Source organism: Podarcis filfolensis (genome assembly GCF_964270895.1).
Source record: "Podarcis filfolensis genome assembly, chromosome: 6".
Lineage (NCBI taxonomy): Eukaryota > Metazoa > Chordata > Lepidosauria > Squamata > Lacertidae > Podarcis > Podarcis filfolensis.
Window position 1 is genome coordinate 81,929,295 of NC_139609.1, and position 26,341 is coordinate 81,955,635.

The 26,341-nt window shown below is 45.4% G+C and overlaps 1 protein-coding gene across 5 annotated transcripts; it reads right to left on the minus strand.

Annotated features, from left to right (window-relative positions):
- Positions 1 to 1,080: 1,080 nt before the first annotated feature.
- SALL4 (spalt like transcription factor 4) lies at positions 1,081 to 26,341 on the minus strand. 5 transcript variants are annotated; one of them, XM_083618435.1, is made up of 4 exons: positions 26,173 to 26,341; positions 9,035 to 11,581; positions 5,370 to 5,668; positions 1,081 to 3,649 (listed from the first exon to the last, which is right to left on the minus strand). In XM_083618435.1, the coding sequence occupies exons 1-4, from the start codon at positions 26,243 to 26,245 to the stop codon at positions 3,215 to 3,217; spliced, it is 3,354 nt and encodes a 1,117-aa protein (XP_083474561.1). In that variant the 5' UTR covers positions 26,246 to 26,341; the 3' UTR covers positions 1,081 to 3,214. The 5 variants fall into 5 exon arrangements, with proteins under 5 accessions (XP_083474561.1, XP_083474565.1, XP_083474562.1 ...); XM_083618439.1 differs by lacking the exon at positions 26,173 to 26,341 and adding an exon at positions 25,910 to 25,927; XM_083618436.1 differs by lacking the exon at positions 26,173 to 26,341 and adding an exon at positions 25,579 to 25,616.

Sequence of the window (26,341 nt, forward strand, 5' to 3'; positions counted from 1 at the left end):
GCGCTGCTCTGGTTCGCCAGAAGCGGCTTAGTCATGCTGGCCACATGACCCAGAAGGTGTACACATGCTCCCTCGGCCAATAAAGCGAGATGAGCGCCGCAACCCGAGTCAGTCACGACTGGAGTCCCTTCAGGGGTCCCTTTACCTTTACCTAAGGTGCTACTGGACTTATATATATATATTTCGACTGGGTCAGACCAACACGACTACCTACCTGAATCCTCATAAAGAGTTAACTCCAACTTGGAATAGTGCAATTTTACTCTTGGACAGTTTAAGGTTGCAGTAGCCTTATTGAGATGCCATGCCTGAGCATCCCTCAAATCAGAAAAGCACAGAGTGGTAATGGTTCACAATTCAGTTCTCTGCCCATTTTCAGTTTCCTGCTCCCTGAAATCTCCTATGCTGGGAGGTCAGTAAGGTTTTCAATGGTTTAGGGCAGGAGCAGCTAACCTGTGGCAACTCCTATCATCCCTTGCTATTGACCATGCTGACTGTGGCTGCTTTGAGTTTGAGCCTAGTGATAACTGGAGAGCCACAGATTTTCTACACCTGGTTCAGTACAGCACTCTGGTAGCTTTGCTTCTTCCCCAACTAGCAAAGTTGGAAAGTACCATTGGTACTCGTACCAAGGGGATGTACAGTGGTACCTCGGAAGTTGAAAGGAATCTGTTCCAGAAGTCCCTTCGACTTCCAAAATGTTCAGAAACCAAGGCGCGGCTTCTGATTGGCTGCAGGAAGCTCCTGCAGCCAATCGGAAGCAATGGAAGCTGCGGAGGGTGTTTGGGTTCCAAAGAACGTTTGCAAGCGGGAACACTCGGGTTTGCAGCATTCGGGAGCCAAAACATTTGACTCACAAGGCATTCAGGATCCAAGGTATGACTGTACTGCAAACTTTTGAAAAGGGGGGGGGGGTACCCGGTTTGGCAGAATTTATACAATTCCCAGAATCTGAATAGCCTGTGTGCAGATTTTCTTTTTGTTTAAAGCATAAAATACATTGAGCATTGGTTATGGAGCACCTTGTTGCACTGAAAGAGCTGTATAAACGTCACAAAAATGAAAGTTAGATGCATTAAGTGTGAAAAAGTCATCCCAAATTTATTTTCATAACATCAACAGAAACGTTTCAGTAGATAAGTTTTCTTTTTTAAAAAAGCTACACAGTATTTCCTTAAAAGTCCATACATTCGCAACTCAGAAGAGACATTTGATGATTGGGATGAACCTTTGGCATGTTCAATGTAACAAGATCCATTTTACAGTGTAAACAGGGTTGTGTTCTTTACGAAGTCCAGCAGGAAAGGCACAACTTGGCAAAAAACTGATCCTAAGCAACAACAACAAAAAACTGAGAGGAGAAACACACACAATATAGTTCAGGTGCAACAACATGGTGCAAGTAAAGTGTATTTTTTCATTATTATTATTATTACTGAATCCACATTGTTTCATGAGCCTTCCACATGAGCACAGCTGGACCCTTGAATTCGGGGGGTGGGGGAGAAGCCATATGTTTATTCCAAGTCATTTTAAAACCAAATGCTAAGCTCTATTTTCCAATGTAGTTTCACATCCACAAAGAGAGATTATGCAGAAGTGATCAAGGGAGGGGCTATGGGGGGAAAGCCCCCAAACAAACCAACCAGCAAACAAACAAACCTCACACACACCATGACATCATCAGACATTCTTACCAGCATATCATATTTTGGTTCAAATAGTGCACAGTAGCCTCTGCTTGGATCTCAAGTTTAATACAGTGGTTATTTGATAGAAAAATAGACACTCAGCACTACAAAAAGAACAACAACATAATAATATAATAATAATGAGGTAGATAACTTAGAATCCACAGGGCCATCCCAGTAACCTTCATACAAACACAAATGCCATCAGGGGGTTTTTTTTTGGGGGGGGGTTGTTTTCCCCTCCAAAAAAAAAATGCAAATACACAAAGTCAAAAAGGAAGCTGTCCGCCCCCTGCAAGCAATCCTAGATTTCTCCTGTACAAACTCCAAATGCACCACAGGAACACAGGAAGTCCATACAGATAAAACTTCTGGGTGGTTTGCACCCTGAATTTCTGAATTGGAAGTGTCTTAGCAAATTAGAACACCCCTCACCCCCCTACTTCATTTTAAATAGAGAATCTTGATACAGACATTTCCCAAGAAAATCAAATATACATGAACAGGCGAAAGGTTTCCTCATGCTACGTGAACTGTTTCCAAAATGCAGTCCCTTGAGATTCCCAGCAGAACATTCCAAACTCAGCCTCCCCAAAGGATCCAAATTCCCTTTCGACAATATATACAAAGCTTTTACCTTCCTGCTCATTCAGTGAGTCTCTCCCAACTTCCTCCCTGCAATGTGGCATGTTTGGGGGGTGGCAGTGGGTGTGGAACAGCAATGCACTGCAAAATCAGGATTTTGGCACAGTGATCTTGATGGCGTGCATGCGTTCATGTAGTTTTTAAATAAGCAGCAGTCATCTGTACAAGGTATTTAAGGTTTATCGTGGATTAAACAGACAGTGCCAGTTTAAAAATGTATTTTCATATCCAACAACACATTCTTCTGAGTAAAGTGGGATCTGCATGTCCAGTAGGCATTATAGTAATATTACATTCAAAACCACATTTAAAAACAAACCACACACAAACATACAAAAGGTACTATCCTAAAAGGGTGGCATTCTTGGATATTTACCCGCATAATTACTTTCCACATATCGGTCGTGAATTCCAGGAGTGCCAAACTCCCTGTGTCCCTCTCTGAATGGCCAACTGATTTGACCCTGCTCTTCTCGAAGCCACAATTGATTTCTAAGCCGTAACAACGTAACAAAAAGAGGTATATATGTTCATCAGTTTTGGATTTTCACATTGTAAAACGGGCAACGTTTTACACATTAAAATCATCCATGTAAGAACTACTTTGCAAGACCCGCATCTTTCCAAAAAAAGAAAAGAAAAAAAGAGGAGAGCCCTAAATAGACTCTCCCCCCAAACAAAACAAAACAAAACAAAACAAAACCAGCATGATTGTACTCTGGGCAACTCTTTACAAAGACAACCATAGACTCATTTGCACATTGATAGGAAAATAAGGATACTTGAGGTGTAATCTCTTAAAAATATAATATATATATGTTTCTATAGTGATTCCTTTAAAAAAATCCACTCTGCTTCCTCTCAAGTTTTCTTGGCTTTCAATTGACAGCAATTTTGTTTTCCTCCATAAAGTGAGGGAATTGGCGTTTTGGCACAGTGTCTGTGGCGGTGCTGCTGGGCTTCTCGATCTCTGAACCAGTCGTAGATTGGGAACCATCCATCTTGGAGACTGTGGCGGAATTCATTGCTATGTTGATTGCCGGACCTCCCCCAATTGTGGTTGGAAGAGAAGGTATACCGCCACTCTGGATGACAGAGATCTCGTTGGCTTTCATGGCTAAGCCGTTGCTGAGGACTGCAGCGTACTGGTTCCATGCTGAGGGATCGAGGCTGACCGAGGCAGGAACAACCTCCTTGGGAAACATCTCTGATACCTTCTTGGGATCATTTCCAAGCAGAGCTATGGGGTTGTCGATGGACAGTCTTCTTCCACGCCTGGGGGAGTTGTTCCACATGTGAGTTCCAACGTGAACCTTAACGGAGACAGGAAGGAGGGGAAAATATCAAAATGATGTTTCCACTTCTAACCGATCCATTGGCAAGAAGCAAATGGGAGCTATGGGTAAAGCATTTACATTGTGAAAGAGTTTCAAACCATAGCCACAGAACTGTGACTTAGGCAAAGTCCATCACTCGCTCAAGCTACTTTCACGGGTGTGTTAATAGTGAAAAGTGCAATAACCCCAAGCACTTTGCCCTGTGCTCCCTGGAATGACGATGCTACACAGATGCAAGAGATTAAAGAGGCAAGCGATTAAAAGGGAAGGGGACAGATGGCAAGAGGAAGTTCCCTACCCCCATAAACATGGTACATTCTCAGTGCTGGGTTTTTCCAGCAAGAGCTAAAGCAGCAGGAACCTTCTGAAGGTCAATGAAGTTAATACTCTTGTGGGCTTTAGGAAGCTCTGCAAGAGGCAGTTTACAACACAAAGACAAGCCCTTTTAATGTGGTCCTCTCCGTCAAAGTTAAATTCATGACATGGAGTGAAGAGGGGCTGCAGCCACTGGCTCTGCTCCGACTCAGTCAATGCATTTAAAAGGAGGATTGCAAAGGTACTCACACAAAGTCCACCTGAGCCCCTCTTCTCAGCAAGATAAACCACAATTAAATTAATCTGATTACTTAAATTAATCACAAATTAATTAAATCGCGCCATTAAAATAACAACTGATAACTAATGCAGCAGGAACATCCACAATTGACTATAAATAGCCACACAACTAAGTTGCCACAATTGCCACATGTGGACTTGTTGGTGGTGGGCCCATCTCCCCACCCCAACAGAAGGACTCATGTTGGACTCCTAATTAAAGTAGGGCAGAGAACCTGTAGTTCTCTAGATGTTGCTGAACTACAAATCCCCTCAGGCCCAGCCAGCATGGCCAGTGGGTCAGGGATGATGAGAGTTTTGGCTCAAGAACATTTGGAGATTACCAGGTTGATGGACTACATGGAATTGGCGGAAATGACTGGGAGAATCCGAGACCAGGGAGAAGAGACGGTGGAAGAAGATTGGAAAAAGCTTAAAGGCTATTTATAGAAATATTGTAAAATTAATGAGTGTTAGAAAAATGTTGGAATGAAGTTATATGGCTTTAGTAGAAATGTTATAAGGAATTAAGCACAAATAAGTATTATAGTATTAACGGAAAATAAGGTTAAAATATGTTAAGATAATTATATGACAGAAAATAGAGAAAGATGGAAAGGAATTGCTGAAACAATTAATAGAAGTGGAATACAAAAAGGGAGGTGAGAGGAGGTCGTTGAAACAAGGGAATGAAAGATAGGGTATTGAAATGGTATGATGTGTGTTTTAAATTGTTTTTGCTCTGTCTTGTTTAGTTTATTGTGTTAATGTTGTGTTGTGTGTTGTTTATATATTGTATTGTTTTTTCTTTCTTTTCTTTTTTTCCTTCCTTTTTTCTTTTTTGTAAGGTTTAAAAGTAATAAATATTATTTTTTTAAAAAAGAGTTTTGGCTCAAGAACTTTGGAAGGTCCCAGGAAGGAGGAGACAGGTGACACATTTGACCACAGTACCAGTTCCAGCTTAAGAAGTTTGCTGCTGTTCTGGCTTTCCCACAGCAACCACTAGCAGTCCCGTTTTGGTTGGAGAAAGAAAAGCGAGGGATCAATACTTAATTTTTTTCTGCGCCTGAATACGAATCAGTGCTTTCCCTCCTCGGCTCACCTTGAGGTTCCCTTTCGTGGTGAAAGCCCTTCCGCAGATGGTGCAGGCGAAGGGCTTTTCGCCCGTGTGAGTCCGCTCGTGAATCTGGAGGGCGCTTGCCGAAGAGAAGTTCTTGCCACACGTAGTGCAGATATGTTGCTTCGCAGTCCGGCGAGGGGGCGGCACCAGCAGAGGCCCAGAGGATGACAACACATGGGGGCCAATAAAATGGGCCGTGGTAATGGAGCGATCGCTAGGAACTTCCATTTTTATAAGACCTGGCGGCGCTCTGACAAAAGCAGGGTGGATGCTGTTTCGACCTGCAGAATAATTTCAAAAGGGGGACAGAGAACGCATTGGTACCTTAAATGCGATGAGCCTGATTCAGTGTTTCTAAAGGACCTAGTGACTTTTTTTTTAAACACACACACACACACAAAATCCAGCTGAGCAAATGCGAAGAACAAATCACCATATGATCATATGCTTAGATTGGAGACAGATGCACAAAAGCACAAGGTCATTTGTAAATAGGATAGCTGGTTGCCGTCGGTATATGCATTCTGCTGAGTGGCTTGTTTTACAAGAGCAGGACAAAAAATAAAAATGTGTACCTGGAAACCTCTCTTTGGATAGAATTCTAGGGTCTGTCCACCAGCCAAACAGACTACCACTCATGCCATGGGACTCAGATTCAGGACAGACAAGAAAAAGGACTTATTCTCACAGCACGAAGTTAGGACTATGGAACTCTCTCCCACAAGAGGCAGTGACGACCAGCAACTTGGATGACTTTAAAAGCAGGTTAGAAAAATTAATGCTGGATAAAGCTATCAGAGGCAACAAACCCTGGTGGTTATGTTTTGTCCCCACTCACGAGAGGGAGCCCGCAGTATCAGATGCTGGAAACTTCAGGAGGAAATAGAGCATTTGGGGTTCAAATCCAGCTTGCGAACTTCCCCTGTGCATCCATCCAGTTGGTCACAGGAGCTTGGACTAGATGGACTTCTCCTCTACCCTGCAGCTCCACAGGCACCCCAAAATCTGCTCTGGAGGATTAGGGGACCTTCTGGAGCAGATCATGAGGAGCATGTGGGCTTCAGGGGTGCAGGAAAGGCAGGGCAAATCTGCTTGCCCAATGCCAAATGTCATCCTTTAAAATGGATGCCTGTCTCCAGACCTACGGGAGGGGGACCCTCTGCTTTTGGGTGGGTAACAAAGGAGGCTTTAATGACAATTAAGTGTCATACAAATTTTGCTAAATTTGTATTCGCTAAGCACAGGTTTTGACGTATTTTTCTAAGTTTGCAGTACTTTTCAATGATGTTTAAAAAAAATTGATGAAAAGAAGACGTATGTCGAAAGTTTGATGTTATAATAGCTTTGTTGTATTAGGCATTAACTCCCAACTCTTTTAGACCCACCCATAATGGAGATGGTTTTACAATGCTGCTGACAAGACATAGAAGAGGCAACTGCTAGAACAGATTGAACAGATTGAAGAATCAATAGTTCAGTAGCCTATTCTCACAGTGGCCAACCAGGTGCCCATGGGAAATCTGCAAACAGGAAGTAAGCACTACAGCAACCTGCCCTACTGATATTCCCATGAATTCATCTAATCCCCTCTCTCTCTCTCTATCTATCTATCTATATATATATATATATATATATATATATATATATAGTAAAGGTAAAGGGACCTCTGACCATTAGGTCCAGTCGTGACCGACTCTGGGGTTGCGGCGCTCATCTCGCTTTACTGGCTGAGGGAGCCGGCGTACAGCTTCCAGGTCATGTGGCCAGCATGACTAAGCCGCTTCTGGCGAACAAGAGCAGCGCACAGAAATGCCGTTTACCTTCCCGCCGGAGCGGTACCTATTTATCTACTTGCACTTTGATGTGCTTTCGAACTGCTAGGTTGACAGGAGCAGGGACCGAGCAACGGGAGCTCACCCCGTCACGGGGATTCGAACCGCCGACCTTCTGATCAGCAAGTCCTAGGCTCTGTGGTTTAACCCACAGCGCCACCCGCGTCCCATCCTCTTTTAAAGCCATCCAAATTGGTGGCCAGCACTACCTCTTGTGGAAGGGAATTCAACTGTGCAAAGAAGTCATTGCTTTTGCCTGCCTTCAGTCTTTCAGCTTTTAGCATCGTCTGGGTGTCTAATGTGGTACGGCTCTTTGATATTATTGCCTTTGCAGCAAGTTGTTTCCAGTCCCACACAGCACCAGTAACACAGGAAGATTAATTCCACATGGCTGCTTTATGGGGAACTTTCTGTGCTACTGCTGGCCCTGGTGGAGGGAGGGAGGGGCAACAACAGAGAAGGAAATCATTCCTAGGTTATCTGCATGGCACAAATGCCACCCACAGGCCAGCGACTTGGTGACAGCTGTTGCACTGTTAAGATATAACACAGGGATCATCCTTGATTGGGAGCATCTCACGTAAGAGAAGATTCAACAGCCAATAAAAGCAGCCACCAAGATCATCTGTATATATGACCTTGTGGCATGACAGGGATGATCTCAATTAGTGCTGTGCTGAAAATTTATCTTACATTTCCTCCCAAATGAATGAGAAATTAATTTGAAGCTTTGTAAATGAACAACAGCAGCAAATTCAGCAGAAAATTATGAGACTATTTTAATTGAAAAGGTTACTCGTGCGAAGAGAAAGACACCGGAAGGTGTATGGTTGGATGTAAGCAGAGGTTGGATAGCTACCTGTCATGGATGCTTTAGTTGAGATTCCTGCATTGCAGGGGGTTGGACTAGATGACCCTTGGGTCCCTTCCAACTCTACAATGCTACGATTCTATGAAATATGCACCTCCTGAGGGGGTAGGGCAGGCAACACAGAAGTTTCACATTACTTCTTAAGCCATTGCTTTAGCCATACAGTCAAGCCATTTTAAGCAACTGGGGCTCTGGCAGAAACAAGAAACCAAACTTTACCTTTCTCCCATCAATGAGAGTACTGTGGCTCTTCAATCAGACACCTTCATGTATCCCTAGCACTCTTTAAAGGGAGAAAAAGAAAATAAACCACCCAACTGCTCCTGTCTCAAGGAAACTAGTTTAAGTATCTTGGGTTGTGTCATTAGATGTGCATGTCTTTTTGATTACATTTAGGTTTGATGCTTTACAGACACTGGGAATTTGGGACAAACTGGGCAGACAGATGGTGAGGAAGCAGAAGCCTGGCAAAGAAACAGAGGCAGTGGTTACCTGACTTCTACTTTGCTCATCTGATGGGAAGAGGACATGGGGTTGTTCTCAAGCCTCCCGTCATGTTGCTTAGCTTTAGATCCAGAGAAAGACCAATACCAAGTCCACAAAGAGAGCAGCTGTAGCATTTCTCCAACCTGGGAGTCTCCCAGGCTGGGTGCTCCCTTTCTGTAGCACATTGTTGGAGAACCTCTGGCACACCAGACATGGTCGAAATCCAACTCCCATCAGCCCCAGCCAGTGGTCAGGGCTGATGGGAAATGTAGTCCATCAACATCTGGAATGCCACTGCTTCTCCATACCTGGTCCAAGAGACTTGCTAGCCAGGCACAGTCAGCAAGCTGTGAAGCCAAAACACACACCCATAGATGTAACAGTAACTGTAATGGGGACGAAAGAAAGAAAGAAAGAAAGAAAGAAAGAAAGAAAGAAAGAAAGAAAGGGTGACTCACCATATTCTCCATTTGGGAAGAGCAACCCAGGTTCCTCTTTGATAATCTTTCGACCAATACTGCCATAAGTTAGATCCAAAGCACTATCCCTTTCCACGGGACGGATTTCAGGACCCGTGGTGTGGGTTTCGGGACCCTCAGCCTTACTTCCCGCTGCACTGTCCTCTTGGATGTTAAAGTCTGGAGACTTGGATGTGGGGCTCTCGGCTTGACTGTTGGCAGGAGACAATGCTGGGAAAGAAGCTGAATCAGAGGCAACAGGACTGCGGCTGCCATTCTGATAGTCTGCATCACCCATTACTGAGGAAGAGTCATTGGTCATACCATCGCTCTCTCCTGAGCCATTATCGCTGCATTTCTGGCTGCTTTGGCGCTGCAAGGACAAGGTGGAGTTCACCATCTTCATTTGGCTTTCCAGGGCTGAAATGCTGGAGAAAACAGAACTCGTAGGCTCGCCTGGAGTACCACATGGGGCAAGTGGCTTGGAAGAGTGGCTTAGGCCATCCCGTGACTCCAGATCTTCTGTATCCATGGCTTCCACATTATCCTCCAGGCAACACGGGTCTCCGTTGTTCTCAGCTACAGTAGCCTCCACCTCAGTGTTGTCCCGCGTGTTTTCTGGGACTGGGCTATTGGGGATTTGTCCGCCCATGTGCATCCGGATGTGTTGCTGCAGCACCACGGCATTGGTAAACTTCTTCTGGCAGATGGGGCAGGAGTGCTGCATCTTCAAGGGGGTATTTGCACGGTGCACTCCATAATGCGTCTTGAGGTTGCCTTTGGTAGAGAAGGCGCGGCCACAGATCTTGCACTTGAAGGGCCGCTCGCCCGTGTGAGTGCGGTAATGCATCTTGAGGGAGCTCTGGCAGCTGAGGACTCGGTGGCAGATCAGGCACTCGTTGGGGTCCGACGCGGATTTGTCAATGTTCTCCACCAGCTGCTGAAGCTTTGTCGTTTCGGAGCCTTGCTCACCAGCTCTGCCCACATGAAACACACTTGCACTGCAGCCGGCCTGCGGGGAACTCCTGTTCTGCTCGACTCCCGACTCGTGACTCGCCGTACCCGATGAAGACCCACCTTCGCTTTCCGGAGAAGGCCTGGGTTGCATGTCACTCAGAAGCACACCGGCAAAAGAATCCTTGCTGCTTGCCAAGTTGGAAGTGTGTGGAGGTAAGCTGGCACCTACAGAGGTAGGCAGTGCAGTCAAGATGGGCTTGGTGTCTACAATAAGGTTGGATTCATCCAGCGGGACAGACATCCCATAGGGTATGCCGCTGCTGGTGGGCATGTTGTCCAGGTGTTCCGGTACAGGGTAAGGATTCATTTTGATTTGGGGATATTTGTCCTTATGCCTCTGGAAATGCACTTTAAGGTTGCCTTTGGTCGTAAAGCGATTGCCACAGATGTTGCACTTGTAGGGTCTTTCGCCGGTATGCGAACGGAGGTGGATCTGCAGGGCGCTGTCGTTGCCAAAGACTTTGCCACAGAACTTGCACTTGTGTTTGAAGAAGGAGGAAGGCTCTTCCAGGCTTGGTTTGTTTTCGGGCATGTTGAGGGTGGCCAGCTTCCCTTTCGCCTTCTTCGAGGGGTCGACCGCTGCTGGGGAAATGGCCGAAAGCGGGTTTTGGAAGATGACCGAGCTGGACGATTGAGGTAGCAAAGGGTTCGGGAAGCGGGAGATGGCGCCCGACAGGCCTCTGATTGCGTCGGGCTTCAAGGAGATGGCCGCTGGCGTGAGCCCGCCGGCCATAGAGACAGCGGCCGGCATGCCGGCACTCGAATGAGGTAGTTTGCCTTGCTTCAAGGATTCCAGGGATAGGCTTTGGTTCCCAGCTTTCTGTCCGATTAACGCCACGGCAGCTGACAGTTGTTGGGACATGTGGGCTCCCAAAGCTTTGAGCGGGTCGGCAGCAGCTATTGAAGGATGCAGGATGTGGGGGGCCATCATGGCAATCTGGATCCGGATCTGCTCCGTCAGCTGGATCTGTTGGAGCTGCTGCTGCTGTAGGCACACAAGCTGCTCAAGGATCATGGGGATGGCGTTGAGGCCAGCCATGGATGGAGACACAGTCTCCGAGGTACATTGGTTGACAGCCACTTTAGTGCCACGTATGGACTGCAAAGTCACGTTAGTGTTTGGTACTTTAGGTTTGGGCATATAGCTCAACTCATGAGCCGCGGGAGCGACAGGGGGCTCCGTTTTGAGATACATCCCTCCCTCCGGTTCAGCGCCGACCTTCTCTCCTCTCTTCTCCGCAGAAGCAGAGTGACTCTTAGCAGGGCTCTCTTTGGCCGTCTGACCGTCCATCTGATTGCTGGGGAAACTCCCCGAGGAGCTGTCAGGGAAGTCTTCCAGGGGCACCGTGACCTCGCCGTCGTTCATGATTAGGACAGGTGGTGTCTTAGTGCAATTTTTCTTATGCTCGAGGAATTCGGAAAGCTCAAAGAACTCTGCACAGCATTTCTCGCAGATGTTGGTCTCCTCCGTCCGGCACCTTTTGGAACTCATTTCGCCCCCTCTGTCACCTGGGACGTCTTGTGGACTCCCTAGAGTGAGACATCAGAAAGAAAAAGAGAGAGAGAGAAGGGGTCTCAGAGCAAGGTTCTTTTACAGGAACAAAAGCACAATCAGATGTCTCTGCTGGGAAAAGGTGGCTAGTAGACCAAGACCTTTGCACATTGGATATGCAAGTTGCAATCAAGGAGGATTTTCAATCCCTTTTACCCAAATCCAGTTCCCATTGCTGCCACGTGTCAAAGCAATATGGGTGCTAAGCTCCCTACCACCCCAGTTTAAAGCATTTCTTATTAGCTATGCAGTGACAGAATACACTATACATGCAAATTGCCTTCCAATACCAGATTCAAAGGTCTACAACATGAACAGAACAGGTAGACTAAAGAAGTCCAGGTGTGCAATACAGGGTCAGCTCAAAGTATGAGGGAACTCAAAGTGCACACATACCCCATCAGTGGAGGCTGGTTCGCTCAGGTGAATGGGGCGCTGCCCCCATCAATCGCAGTCTGTTCTCACTTGCCTGCCTTCTTATTTACAACCTGTCAGCCTCCTCCCCACTCTGCTGTGATAGCTCAGTCAGCAGAGCTTGAGACTCTTGATCTCGGGGTCGTGTGTTTGAGCCCCACATTGGGCATAAGATTGCTGCAATTAGAAGACATCTGAAGGCAGCCCTGTTTAGGGAAGCTTTTAATGTTTGTATTGTATTTTAATATTTTGTTGGAAGCTGCCCAGAGTGGCTGGGGAAACCCAGCCAGACGGGTGGGATATAAATAATGAATTATTATTATTATTGACTCTCGGTGTCCCTTCAAACTCTATGATTCTAGGTGGGTGGGGGTGGAACTAGAATTAGTTGGCTCCACCAGTCATTGGCTCTACCCACTGTTCACCTTTGTGCCTTACACCTGATTAGTCCCAGCCACCACCACTGAGCCCGCCTCCCCCCAATCTACCTATGGCAGTGTGGCTTTATTTAACTCATGCCTCGCTGGCTTCCTATCTGCATGGGGTTGGACACTATTTGGGCAACAGCCTGATCCCATAAAGATTTGATTCCTGTAAAAGCTCACGACGTACATCAGGAGAGTACACTTATCCCTGAAGGAGTCAAATGCACCCACAAACACAGCCAAGTTGGACATTCACATATACCTGCAAGTGCAAGAATGAGATGCCTCATCTCTGTGCCACTTTATATACAGAAATGAGGACCATACCAACTCTTTTTTAAAAAAGCTAATAGCCAACATGATGGAATTATACTGCAAATTTCCTCCAGTTAGTTTTTCTTATAGATGCTCCCCCATGTGGAGATCCTGGGTGTTTACACCATCAACAAAAAGGAGATTTTGTAAACTCCCTGAAATTACAAAAAAAAAAAATGTCACTCCATTATGGAGGGGAAAGACTGGAGGAGGGCAGATGTTTATCTCAGATGTTTATTGCAAGGTTGCACCTCAAGGGCTCAGGTTCAGGTCTTTCTCAAGAAACACATGCAGAGTCAAAGCAGAAATTGCTGCTGTGGACACAGCATTTCTTCTTCAGTACTGTAAAAGGTAAAGGTACCCCTGCCCGTACGGGCCAGTCTTGCCAGACTCTAGGGTTGTGCGCTCATCTCACTCTATAGGCCGAGAGCCAGCGCTGTCCGGAGACACTTCCGGGTCACGTGGCCAGCGTGACAAGCTGCATCTGGCGAGCCAGCGCAGCACACGGAACACCGTTTACCTTCCCGCTATAAAGCGGTCCCTATTTATCTACTTGCACCCGGGGGTGCTTTCGAACTGCTAGGTTGGCAGGCGCTGGGACCGAGTGACGGGAGCGCACCCCGCCGCGGGGATTCGAACCGCCAACCTTTCGATCGGCAAGTCCTAGGCGCTGAGGCTTTAACCCACAGCGCCACCCGCGTCTTCAGCACTGTACAACACTCAATTAAAACACAGAGAATGGCTGAAAAGGGCTTTTGCAATGGATTTACTACATTAAAAGTTAAAATTATTAGGTCATTGTGCATCAAGCTAATCTGAAACTTTATACAGCATCGGAATATGACCAGACAACTGGAGTTTTTTGGGAAGTACAGAGTCTGATTTTTTTTTTTAATGCCCACCAGTATGAGGGGAGGAGAACAATTCCTTCCCTTCACCCCACCCTAGTGAGCTGAAAGGAATCAGCACTTTTCATCCTGTTTAAGATGTATTATGTACTCACTCTCAGCTAGGGGTAGAGAGAAATTAGATTCAATCTGCATTTGAAGGGAAACAGTTTGCACTATCCACTTTGCACTTTCCAAAGCAATCCAAGAACCAAAACAGAGCTATCACCTTTGAAGTTCATTCTTCTCTGAATTTTGCAATGCAGCTCCCAGGCCTAGTAATATGCACAAAAATGCATCCCCCCCCAAAGCCCCACACCCACAAAGATAGCAACTCTGTTCTTTCCATGCAGTTATAATGGCATATGCATGCAGACCTAACAGCACCTGCACATTATTCCCCTGGCAAGAGACATTTATCCATTCCCACTCACTCCATTTCTATCCTGCCCCTGGACAGTGCAGGATGGTGTCCTCCCCTCCAGAATGAGTCACTACAACCACTTTGTAAAGTAAGGTTGGGAAGAGAGAATGACTGTCTAAGGCAGGTGTCAGCAAGCTTTTTCAGCAAGGGGCTGGTTCACTGTCCCTCAGACCTCCTGGGGGCCCGGACTATATATTTTTTTTGGGGGGGGGGAATGAATGAATTCCTATGCCCCACAAATAACCCAAAGATGCATTTTAAATAAAAGCACACATTCTACTGATGTAAAAACACCAGGCAGACCCCACAAATGCCCCAGAGATGCATTTTAAATAAAAGGACACTTTCTACTCATATAAAAACAGCTTATTCCTGGACCGTTCATGGACCAGATTTAGAAGGCAATTGGGCCGGATTCGGCCCCCGGAGCCTTAGCTTGCCTACTCATGGTCTAAGGTCACTCCATGACACTCATGGCAGAGTAGGGATTTGAACTCGGGTCTCCTCAGTCCTAGTCCAAGTTTCTAACCACTACAGTGGTACCTCGGGTTACATACGCTTCAGGTTACAGACTCTGCTAACCCAGAAATATGACCTCGGGTTAAGAACTTTGCTTCAGGATGAGAACAGAAATCGTGCAGCCGCGGTGGCACAGCGGCAGCAGGAGGCCCCATTGGCTAAAGTGGTCTTCAGGTTAACAACACTTTCAGGTTAAGAACAGACTTCCAGAACGAATTAAGTTCTTAACCTGAGGTACCACTGTACATCACACTGACTTCAACCTCCCTGTCCAGATCACAGTTGACTTCATTCTCACCTAGCTGTGTGACCACCCATTCACCCACCTCTCCCTTAAAAGCAAATTCCTATGAGGTGAAGGCCCTCTCTTACACCCTGTTCCTCTAATGATGTCACAAATTTCTTCACTAGCTTTCCCAAATGTTTACTCTTCACTCAATAATGAAATATATTGGTTGGGTTTTTTGCTGGGGTCCCAGTCAACGTCTAGGCAAGGGTGACACAAAGCAGAACTCTCAGAAAGCAGAATCTTTCCTAAATAGTAGCCAGAAGCCAGCCAAGCAAAGTCTACATCAGCTTGCTTTGCAAATATTAATTAGGTTTTGAAATATCCCACAATAGTAGTCAACAGAACAGATTTATGAGGAACAGCAAGCAAAAACCAGAGGTGGGGTTTTTGTTTGTCTGTTTAAAATGGAGGTGCTATTTTAAGCACTGAAGGCAAAAACAAGTTAAAGGTGGGTTCACCGTCACAAACATGTTGCCCAAAAAGCACATTCACTGTCTTCAAAATTATGTGCAGGAATGGAATCATTTATATCAATATGGTATTTTATGGAAAATGTTCAACAGGAAGTTCATGCATTAACAAACAAACACACACACAAAAATGGGTTCCCACACAGTGGTGGAAAAAGCAATTTTTGGAAAACATTTCTTTGAACTACCACCACTAAACACCCAGAGAGGAATATGATCTGGGACCAGAGCCTGGTCTGAAGATCTTCCTTCAGTAATAAATGTCTTACTACAGAGCTCATGCTTGAGAAAATAGCAGAAGATGATGCCTTGCAAACATTTGGTTGGTTTTTTAAAAGGAAATTTTCACCACAAGTGTAGATATCCAGGGATGGAGAGCTTCTGGCCAGTGTGGACCAACCGGGGTCCACCATGCTTTGGAGCTTGGCCCACTAGATTATAATAGGCAAAGTATGGCCATTTTCACCAAATCCAGTGCTATTGCCCTGTCCATCCAACTTTTTGCATCATAGCTTATGCTGGACTTGTTTTAACCAGGGTGGATTTGATTTAAATCACTAGTCAGTAAGACTTGATTTAAATCTTTTTTTTACAGAAAGATTCATTCTTGCTGGTATAATCTTAATACAGTACAGTGGTACCTCGGTTTACGAACTTAATCCGTTCTGGAAGTCCGTTCTTAATCTGAAACCGTTCTTAAACTGAGGCGCATTTTCCCTACTGAGGCCTCCCGTTGCTGGTCCCCTTCCAGCTCTTGAATCCCGTTCTTAGACTGAGGTAAGGTTTGCAAACCGGGACACTACTTCCGGTTTTCCAGAGTTTGTAAACCGAATGGTTCGTAAACAGGACTGTGCTTAAAACCGAGGTACCGCTGTAATAAATTTTGAGAGTAGTTTTTACAGTTATATCAAAAATTACAGATTTGGTTATACTATTAGAAATATATAGACAGATAATTATGAAATTATTGTGAGGTTTAATAAGTTAACTGTTTATATTTGGACAACTTTTCCGCTGCACTTTATTGGAAGGAGAAAAATAATTTCCTTAATAACAATGTAAACAATTTATTTAACTAAAACAATAATATTATAGCATATGTATCCATGTTTGTTAACTGATGGTTAAACTTTTTTTAATTAAAAAAAACCAAACAAACCAGGAGATTGAGTTTTAGCACACATGAAAAACTTAAAACAAATCTATATTTCCTGATGAATAGCCTTTGGACTATAATGTAACATAAATAGAAAACTGTCTTTAGAAAGATTTTTCCTCCAAAAGCATTTTATTTTAAAAATCCAATTTAAATTTAAAAAATCTGATTTTTATTTATTTATTTTAAAAAACCATTGATTTTTATCCACCCTGGTTTTAATTTTTAGAAATCCAGTTCAATGGACAAAAGATGATGAGAAGAGAAGATCTGGCATGCACATTCCCCCATGCAAATTCAACACCACTTTCAGAGTTACTTTTCAATTCTCAGACCTGCTCCTGAAACATAAGCGACCATAAGACCGGGAAGCCTGTCAAGACATATCTTCCAGCCAGCATCCTATTTTCTATGGTGGCTAAACAGAGACATTTTGGAAGCCCAGAAGAAGGTCATAGGCATAGCACTCTCCCACTGTTCCTGGGACCTCCAGTGCCACTCCCCCACTGACCTATGACCCTTCTCCCCTTCACCTTTGCAACTGTTCAGCAAAACTGTTGGCTTGAGAGAGGTCTTAGGTAAAGGTAAAGGGACCCCTGACCATTAGGTCCAGTCGTGGCTGACTCTGGGGTTGTGGTGCTCATCTCGCTGTACTGGCCGAGGGAGCCGGTGTACAGCTTCCGGGTCATGTGGCCAGCATGACTAAGCCGCTTCTGGCGAAGCAGAGCAGCGCATGGAAACGCCGTTTACCTTCCCGCCGGAGCGGTACCTATTTATCTACTTGCACTCTGACGTGCTTTCAAACTGCTAGGTTGGCAGGAGCAGGGACCGATGAACCGCTGACCTTCTGATCAGCAAGTCCTAGGCTCTGTGGTTTAACCCACAGTGCCCAGTGGCGTAGCGTGGGTTGTCAGCACCTGGGGCAAGGCAAGTAATTTGCGCCCCCTAACCCATGGATTTTAGCACTGATTTTAGCACTGTGAGTGCGAGCGCGCCCCCCCAGATGTTGCGCCCGGTGCGGCCGGCCCCCCCTGCACCCCCCACGCTACGCCACTGACAGTGCCACCCGCATCCCTTGAGAGAGGTCTTACTTCTCTGCAAAGAAAGGGTATCTTAGAGCAGCTGGAGACTACTTCTCAGAAGTCCACAGATCACAATAGCCTACCACCCATTCTTGGTGGCCAAAAAACCCAGGCCACTAAACACTACCTGTACTTTGGAAGTTGTGTAGTTTGGCTGATTTGTCACCAGATTGAAGAGCAGGCGCTTAAACACGGCTACTCTAACAGTGCAAGATTCTTTATAGAAATGTGAATATACAGTTAAGGTGTCCTGTGTATCTGAACGAAAAAGAAAAGTAGCACATGCTAGGCCCATCCCCACCTCCAATTTGGGAGTTTATAGCTAAAAACACACACAGTGGTACCTTGGGTTAAGTACTTAATTCGTTCCGGAGGTCTGTTCTTAACCTGAAACTGTTCTTAACCTGAAGCACCACTTTAGCTAATGGGGCCTCCTGCTGCCACCATGCCGCCAGAGCATGATTTCTGTTCTCATCCTGAAGCAAAGTTCTTAACCTGAAGCATTATTTCTGGGTTAGCGGAGTCTGTAACCTTAAGTGTATGTAACCCGAGGTACCACTGTATATATCTATGCCTCAAACTAAGAATTTTTAATCCCATATCCAGTCCTTGCAGAAGACAGGTTCTGTTTTCCTCTCTCCAAAAGAAGACCTGGAATGCAGTACTCCCAGCAGGGAAATTTATGAAACAACTCTGTACAGTGGTACCTCGGTTTACTAACTTAACCCTTTCTGGAAGTCGGTTCCTAAAGCGAAACCATTCTTAAACCAAGGCAGGCTTTCCCTAATGAGGCCTCCCACCACCAGTGTCCTTCCACCTTTTGGATTACATTCTTAGACAGAGGTAAAGTTCGCTAACCGGAACACTACTTCTGGTTTTGCAGAGTTCGTAAACCGAATCATAGAATCATAGAATCATAGAGTTGGAAGAGACCACAAGGGCCATCGAGTCCAACCCCCTGCCAAGCAGGAAACACCATCAGAGCACTCCTGACATATGGTTGTCAAGCCTCTGCTTACGAATCATTCGTAAACCGGACTGTTCTTCAACCGAGGTACCACTGTACTTGCATTAAGGCACTGCTATGTTGGTGGAACAGCCTCTAGTGCATGTTCAGCCAGGGAGAAAGAAAAAACACAAGTACAGCGGTACCTTGGTTTACGTTACCTTCAGGTAATATAATTTTGAGTTACGAATGCAGCAAACCAGAAGTGTATATGTGCAGAAATGCTCCATCACGCCACGCACATGCGCAGTAGCAGCACCTCCGGATACAGACTTTTTGGGGTAAGTACAGACCCCCGGGACAAGTTCATATCCAGAGGGTCCACTGTACAAAATACAAAAACGGTGACCTGGAAAACTCTGTTAACAACAATCAATCAGGGGCCAGCCAAGGAGAAAACAGCAGACACGCTGCCATTGACCCTGGAAACAATTCTAGTGAGAACCAATGGCCACATGCCACCCACAAATGGAGGAAGCCAGCAAACTGAGTGATGATGGAGACATGCCTTGAGCATCACCCTCACACAACCCACAAAAGATGCCACATTGTGTCTGCTCCAATGCCACAGGTGTAAAGTTGCACCTTCTTCACCTGGGGTCAGGAGGGCTAGGTGTGCTCATGCCTTGTGTCACCAAAGTCCCACCCAATTACTCTAACTCATTTTAGCTGTTCTGCTGGTGTTATCCATCACAATAGTGGTATCATGTGGCATTCTGTTGGCATGGTAGGGCTTCCACAAAATCCGAAAGCCCTACATCTGCCAAACCTCCAGAACAGGACTGCACGTTTAGATTATTCAGAGTACAATGGATGGAAAGTAACTCCTAACGTGCTGATGTGAACATGTTAAAATAAGGCCTGATGCAATAATTCAGACCTCACAATTAAGCCCAAGTCTGTGGAGTAGATAATATCATTTAAAATCTACTGCAATTATCAAATTAGTGAAGATTTACCATACTTCAAAGTATTTCCCTGACCATACCTCTGTACACAGATTAGATTTAAAACACACTAACACACCTTGCCTTTAAAAGTTGCCCACTGAGTTACAAACAGCAATTCCCAAATATGTCACCTTATTGTAAGACAGATAGCTCTTATTTTTGGCTGGATCATGCATGATTGGGAGTCATTTATTTCAGTAGGAATTATTTCCTTTTCAAAATGCTTCAGTTTGGTTGGCTGTGTCCTTTCTAAATCATTTGTACACACACACTTAAGACTGCTTCCCTTTCTCTCTCCCTCTCCATATAGTCAATTACTCAGTGCTTATTAGAAATGGCAGTGAGTAGGGTCTGCAACCTCAAAAATACTCCATTTCATTTCCCCCTCACTGTTCATTCCCCCCTCCACATAAAGTCAACGGTCCATGTCCAATGCATGCTGATTTTTTACCGGGCTGTTTTGAGAATCCTCCCGTTCCAAAATTCTTTTCTAAAAGGTTTTGTTGATCTTGACTGGGCTAATGTTGAAGTCTCTTAAAGTTTACACTTATCCTGCTCATTCAGATCATTGCCAGTACCACTGGCAACCATTCTGAATAATTTCTTTTGTCGGACATTTCAGCTTGTATTCCATTAATATAACAGGGATCTGAGGATTTTGGGGGCAGAGAGGTGGACTGCTGTAAAACATTCCCAATATTCCAAGCATGACTGAAGACAACAACACAGATATTATTAGAGTTAGGTCAATACTACTCAGTTATGCAGGTGGTCCCACGGAGAACCTTTTTGTGTTCGAACTGTAACAACAGCAACAAATTAAATGCAGTTTGTTCTGAAAACACAAAGAGTTGTCAGGTGCGATTCCAAATATGTTTACTTATAAAGAAAAAACAAAGGTTTCAATGGTACATACTCTTTATTACACAGCCTTGAAATAGGATTCTATATTGTCCACTGTCTAGGGGTGATTTACCTTTATCTATTTTTAATTTCACATTACCATGTGAAGTAACTTTAAAGGGGATTAAAAAAAATTTTTTTAAGGCTACTGATTGCTGACAAGCTTCTTTTAAGAAGTGTCCTTAGTTACCTGCTGGGCTTAAAATGAAAGCCTTAACTGGACATCTGTTCCAATGCTATTAACATGGAGATTAAAAAGGAGGCCAGAGAAAGGCATTTATTATAGTGAAGATAGCTTTGTTCTGCAGAAATGGGTTAATTTTTGTGTTGGCTCATATTAAATACACCTGTATGCTTTCATAGTCAGAGTGAACTGTCTTTAAAACAACAACAGGCAGAACAAAAGGGGTGGCATTTCACAAAAAGATAATCGCAACTGATGTGTTATCTATGCACAAACCAGAAATACTTTGCCCATCCCAGTATTATTGGCCAAGCCTGCATTTTTGCCCGAAGCATTTGCTAAATAGCACTACATCTGCCTATGCAAAATATTGCAAGAGCCATAAAGAGGTTATTTTTATTTTACGATCTAACCCAGGTTTGCATTGAAAGATCAATGAGAAATAAACAGCTACTGAATTTCTGCCCCCTCCACCACTACCAATGATGCCCCCTCCCAGTATTGAAGGGGCACAGAGACACCCCCACCTCCCATATATCGCAGCTCAGTGCCCAGAAGAGAAAGGGAAGGGGGCGAGAACAAAATCTTACTTCTACCTTAGCCAAGGACCACTTCTTCTTCCGCACTCAATTACTTCCACCAGCAAGTCCCCTCAACTATAAACAAGGCAGCTCCAAACCACACTTAACACTAGCGCAGTGTTTAAGGCGAAGCTAAACAGCCGAAAGCCCCGCTGCCAGGGTCAATTGCATGAGAGTCCTAATTGTAAGCTTGACATCAACTTACCACCCACAGCAGGCAGGAGGAGGCAAAGGTTAGAGCAGCAGCTCTGTCAAAACGTCACAAGCTGCCGCGTTTCGCAGAAAAGGCCTGATCACTACAACCAATATAGTGTTCCACTGGCATTTTTTTTCCGGGGGGGGGGGGATATGAGGAAGAAAACGAAGAACAAGGCATCATGCACAGCACCCCATGCTTGGCGCCTCCAGCAGCCCTGCCAATCAGGTATTCTCCTATTGCTTCCTTTAAAAATGATTTCATTTCTCCAAAGGCAAGGAACACAGAGGGGAAATGAAATCTTAGTTGGGACTCTCTCAGTTTATCACGTTGAAAATAAACTCAAGACGCTCCTATAAACACCACATCTATCATCAACGCAAGTTTAAAGAGAGCTCATTTTATCAGAAGGTATTTATTTTGCTTAATCCTTTCCATTTATGCAAGTTGGTCCTTTTTAAAAAGCAAAACTTATTTCTTGTTGAATTTCTTGATATTCATTTCACATGTCTAAAGAGTTATGGCTGCCATAGCAAGAAAGTGCAATGTTTCACACTAGTGAGCAGTAATTACTTCTTCTTTTTTTAGTGAAACTGTGCACAAGTTGCAGGTCTGGAATTTTCCTGTTAGAAAAAGTTCTACATTCTACACAGCATTAAAAAGAAAGAAAGAATTTGGCCTTGTGGCTGTTATCAAACACAATAGGCAGCTAAAATGCAAGGGGGAAATGCTAATTTTCAGTATGCAATTATTGTTCTCAAGTGACCCACCTGCTATTTTTTTGACCTGCTAATTGATCACTAGGTTAGCAGCAACATTCCCAACCCCACCCCACACAACTGCAAACACACATACACACACACTTCACTGAGATGGTTCTCAGATTGCTTCACAATTTTTGTGTTTATTTCCCCTGAAGCCCAAAGATAGAAGTGTTGTGCTTAATTGTGCCTCCTTGCTATGCATATGCAGGAAACCTTGAAGGAATTTTCTGATCAAATTTCACTCTTTCCATATTTAAAAGAGCACAATATGGGCATATTCAAGTCCTTGCCGTGATTTTAAACGCACAATCCATGCAGGGAACTGAGAGAAACTGTTTTCAGACACCCACCAACACTTTCTGCTACTCTCTCTTTTCTATTATTAAATGAACTTCCAGGAAAATAAAGTTCTACCTAACAATATGAAAGGAAAGTGAAGATCTTCATCACATTTCTTCTTTGTCTGAGAAAGCTCCTACACCCTCCACGCTGTTTTGTAGAGAGTGCAAGTTTACATGTGAGGATGCACAGATCCAAACCCCTACTCAGCTACACAGCTCAGTGGGAGGGTCTTGGGCATAACCATGCTTATCCTACCTCACAGGGGCTGTTGTGCAGCTAAATACAGGAGGGCAGGCTACACTTGGTACCAAGCAACAATATTCCTTCTTGGGTTTCATTTCCCTCTCCCCTCATTCCTAACACCCAATCCCTCTCCCTCCGCAACTAACAATGCATTTAGAGAATACAAAAAGCTACCTTCTGCTTGTCACATCACTAGCTCAGTGTTGTCCACAGACTGGAAGCAACTGTTCAAAGTTTCAGGCAGGGTTCTTGACTTTCATCCCTATGTGCATGCAAGGCAGACGCTCTTCTATACCTGACATTTGTTGCAAAACCTTTGTGGTTTCTTTCCAGGAAAGTGGCGCTTGTTGGGTTTTTTTGGACAACAGAAGACAAAAAAAGCATTCCCTGGCACTTTAAAGGACCACAGCCTGTTTCACCAAAGCAAAAGCATCCAATGAACTCAGTAGCTTCACTATCAAAGTCCGCATTCCTTTAGAGTAGCTGAGATTCCGGCATTGCAGGGGGTTGGACTAGATGACCCTGGGGTGTCCCCTTCCAATTCTATTATCACACTCGCAGCAAAAAGGGCCAAGAAATAGCTACTCTCCTGAAACAAAAGAAATGTATAAGTGACTTAGCACAGAGCAGCGTCCACACAGCTCTTGCTAGTTTGCTTTATGGGACGGGGAAAAAAGAGGACAAATCTCTCACCCAGGCACGAAGCAGACTAAGGCCCGCCTCACTTCGCCCCAAGGGCACCACGGGCACATTCTCAGTTCCAGGGAAGGCATCCCAAAACAGCTTTAGGAGGCAGATTTAACCTAGCCCCTAAGAACCATCAATAGCAGCAAAAGGGAAATATAAACATATGGGATTATTGTGACCAGCTAAGTTTTACCCACTGAAAGGACCGAAAAGTTAGCCATGTGTCCGTCTCATTTCAGCGGGCCGAGCGCCCAACTAAAAACCGAAAGAACCTATAAAGAGAAAATGCGTTTTTTCCAATACCGGCGACGCATCTCCGGCAGAGCTCCCTGGGTGGCGCTAGAGAGCAACTCTCCCACGCAACCTCCCGCGCGCCCTCGCCAGAAGTTACCTTCAAACAATTCCGCGCGAGTTAAAGAGTGTTTTTACTACGGATAACGCACTTGCGCGTTAGTGGCACGCGGGGCTGCTTCTTCTTCACCTCCTCCTCCGCCCTGCCATTATTTCCTCCCCTAGTTACAGAGCTCTGCAGTATCGGAATCCAGTAATGCTGAAGGCTTCGTTGGTGCAAAGTTAAGTATTACTTGATCGACGTTTTGCACTAAAAAAAAATAATTATTATTTGCAATCCAGGTGCCTGCAGCGGGAAAGGGGCTCCTCAAAAGTCATAATTCCCCGATAACCCTGTTTCTTCTTCCCCGCCCCGCCTTCCCGGAGCGCGCCACTCCGAGGGCGTCATTAGCCCTTTTGTTTCAAGGGAGCCCCCGGAGGTGATTCCCCAGCTGCGGGCAGAGATTTACACGGAAGAAACATCACCTCCAGTGGCCGCCCCGCCCCGCTCCATCCTATGCACATGCACAAAGGAAAAACAGTCATGCATTAAACATGGGATTTATTGCCTTCTGGCCAGCTTGCCGTTTTCTTAAAATCACCATTAACCGGACTCAACAATCGCACATTTGGGCTCGAAAGAAAAGAGGCGGAGGACCGCGGGAGAAAAGCCCCACACCTCCTGCGGGTCGCGAATAGGACCGTCCCCTCCCCCAGCGCCCCGCAAATATACATGGTTATCGACTATTTCCATCCATTGTGTGTGTGGGGGGGGGGAGTTTTCCCGGGGGGGGGGGTTTCTTTTGAACAAGTTCCCCCTCACCTTTCCAAAAAAAGGCACAATATGCACTTTCAAGATTGCATCCTAATGTTTCCATTCGCCCCTGAACAACAACTTTAAAACAAATCTGCAAGTTATGGAACTGTATTTCATCTAAGTCATTGTGAAAACTAATTTTATTCCCGAAAGGCTCGACTGCTCCCCCACTTGAATTGCAAAGGTTCGGGTTTGCATCGATAAACCAATCTTAATACCCCCCTTTCAATGTTTTATTGCACTCATCCTCCGATTCGTGTTCTTTATTTAATAAAAGGGAGTCGAAATCAAGCTTTCTACGTCCGCCTCGCTACCGGCGAGGCTCCCCAAAACTCCCATCCCGGTCTCAACTCCTCGCACCACCCAGGAATTTAAAGCCCTCCGCTTCGCCTTCGAGCGAGTTCTGCCAACATCCCCTTTGCTCCGCGCTGAACATCCACACGCAGCCCCTCCCTTGATCAAGGAGATCCGGAGAGGTAAAAGCCAGCAAATTTCCTTTTTTCTATAAAAGGGGAAAAAAGTCACGAAGCACCGGCGATAGATGAGAAGGAAAAGGGGAAGAAGAAGTAGTAGAAATGAGAGAGGAGGCGCCCACGAGTTCTGGAAGATTGTTAAAAAGATCTCTCCCTTTTTGCTCACCCCCCACCCCCAACACACCATATTAGCTCACCGGAGTTATTTTAGGAAGTCGGAAATCAAAGATGGCTGGAGGTCAGGCTACAAAAGGTCCCGAGTGATTGCGATCTCTCGCTCGCTCTCCTCCCTCCGACCCCAACACCAAGATCGTCCCAAAGTTTTGGGTGCGCAGGAGAGGAGAGAGGAAGAGACCCATCCAAATAAGGAAAGAGATAGAAGGGTGGGGGAAAATATTCAAACCCCCCCCCCCCGCCAGCCAGCCTTGCATTACAAAAGGTGTTGCTCTCGCCTATGCCCCATCCCTCCCAGAAATATTTCCTGGAAGGGGGGGGGAGGAGGAGGAAAAATGAGTTACCTTCCAGCAACATCCATTGGGATTTAAGGGCGAGATTGTCCCACACAATGGAGTGGGGTGGGGTGTTGATGCTAAAGGGGTCTTAGAACCACCATAGAAACTTTCCTCCCCCCTGGTGCGGGGTGGTGGTGAAGTCCCACACACTACAAAAGCCTGAGTTGTCTTTTTAAATAAAAATATATGTATTGAGAGTTCATCCTCCCCAACGCTAAAGTGATCAGAAGCCAGGTCCAACACTGATTTTTTTTTGGGGGGGGAGGAGGAAGAGAGAGAACGGGTCCCAACCTAGAATATTAAAATTAATAATAATAATAATAACAGGAGCACGCACATTATCCGATCCGTTTCTGCCGTCGTGAGAAATAAAGGTGGGATAAAAGTGGTCCAGATTCCGAAAGGAGCACTCAAGGATCGCGAACCAGCAACCCCAGCGCGCAACGTTGGGAGAAAGACCCCCTGGCACAAAAGCGACCTCTCTTTCTCTCTTCCCACCCCCCGTCCCCTCCCCCGCAGATCCGATTCCCTCGTCGATTTCTTTTGCCCATCAATTAAAGTTAGCGACTGACCCGCCAGCTCCGGCGGTGTCGCCCTTACCATTTACTGCGCGCGGGGCTTGCTGCTCGTCCGAATGGATGTGCTGGGGCTTCGCCTGCTTGCGCCTCGACATGGTGCACACGCATCGGGAGCAAAATAGTAGCAATTATTTTCTTCTTCTTCTTCTTCTTCACAACAAATTCCTAGAGTTGGGAAATTACTCCCCTGG

Excerpts from the sequence above, each read along its gene's own strand:
- SALL4 (XM_083618435.1), bottom strand. The coding sequence starts at position 26,245 with ATGTCGAGGCGCAAGCAGGCGAAGCCCCAGCACATCCATTCGGACGAG. Across the intron at positions 11,582-26,172 it reads AGCCCCGCGCGCAGTAAATG|GGAGTCCACAAGACGTCCCA; the intron begins GTAAGGGCGACA and ends GTCTCACTCTAG. Across the intron at positions 3,650-5,369 it reads CCACGAAAGGGAACCTCAAG|GTTCACGTTGGAACTCACAT; the intron begins GTGAGCCGAGGA and ends GTCTCCGTTAAG.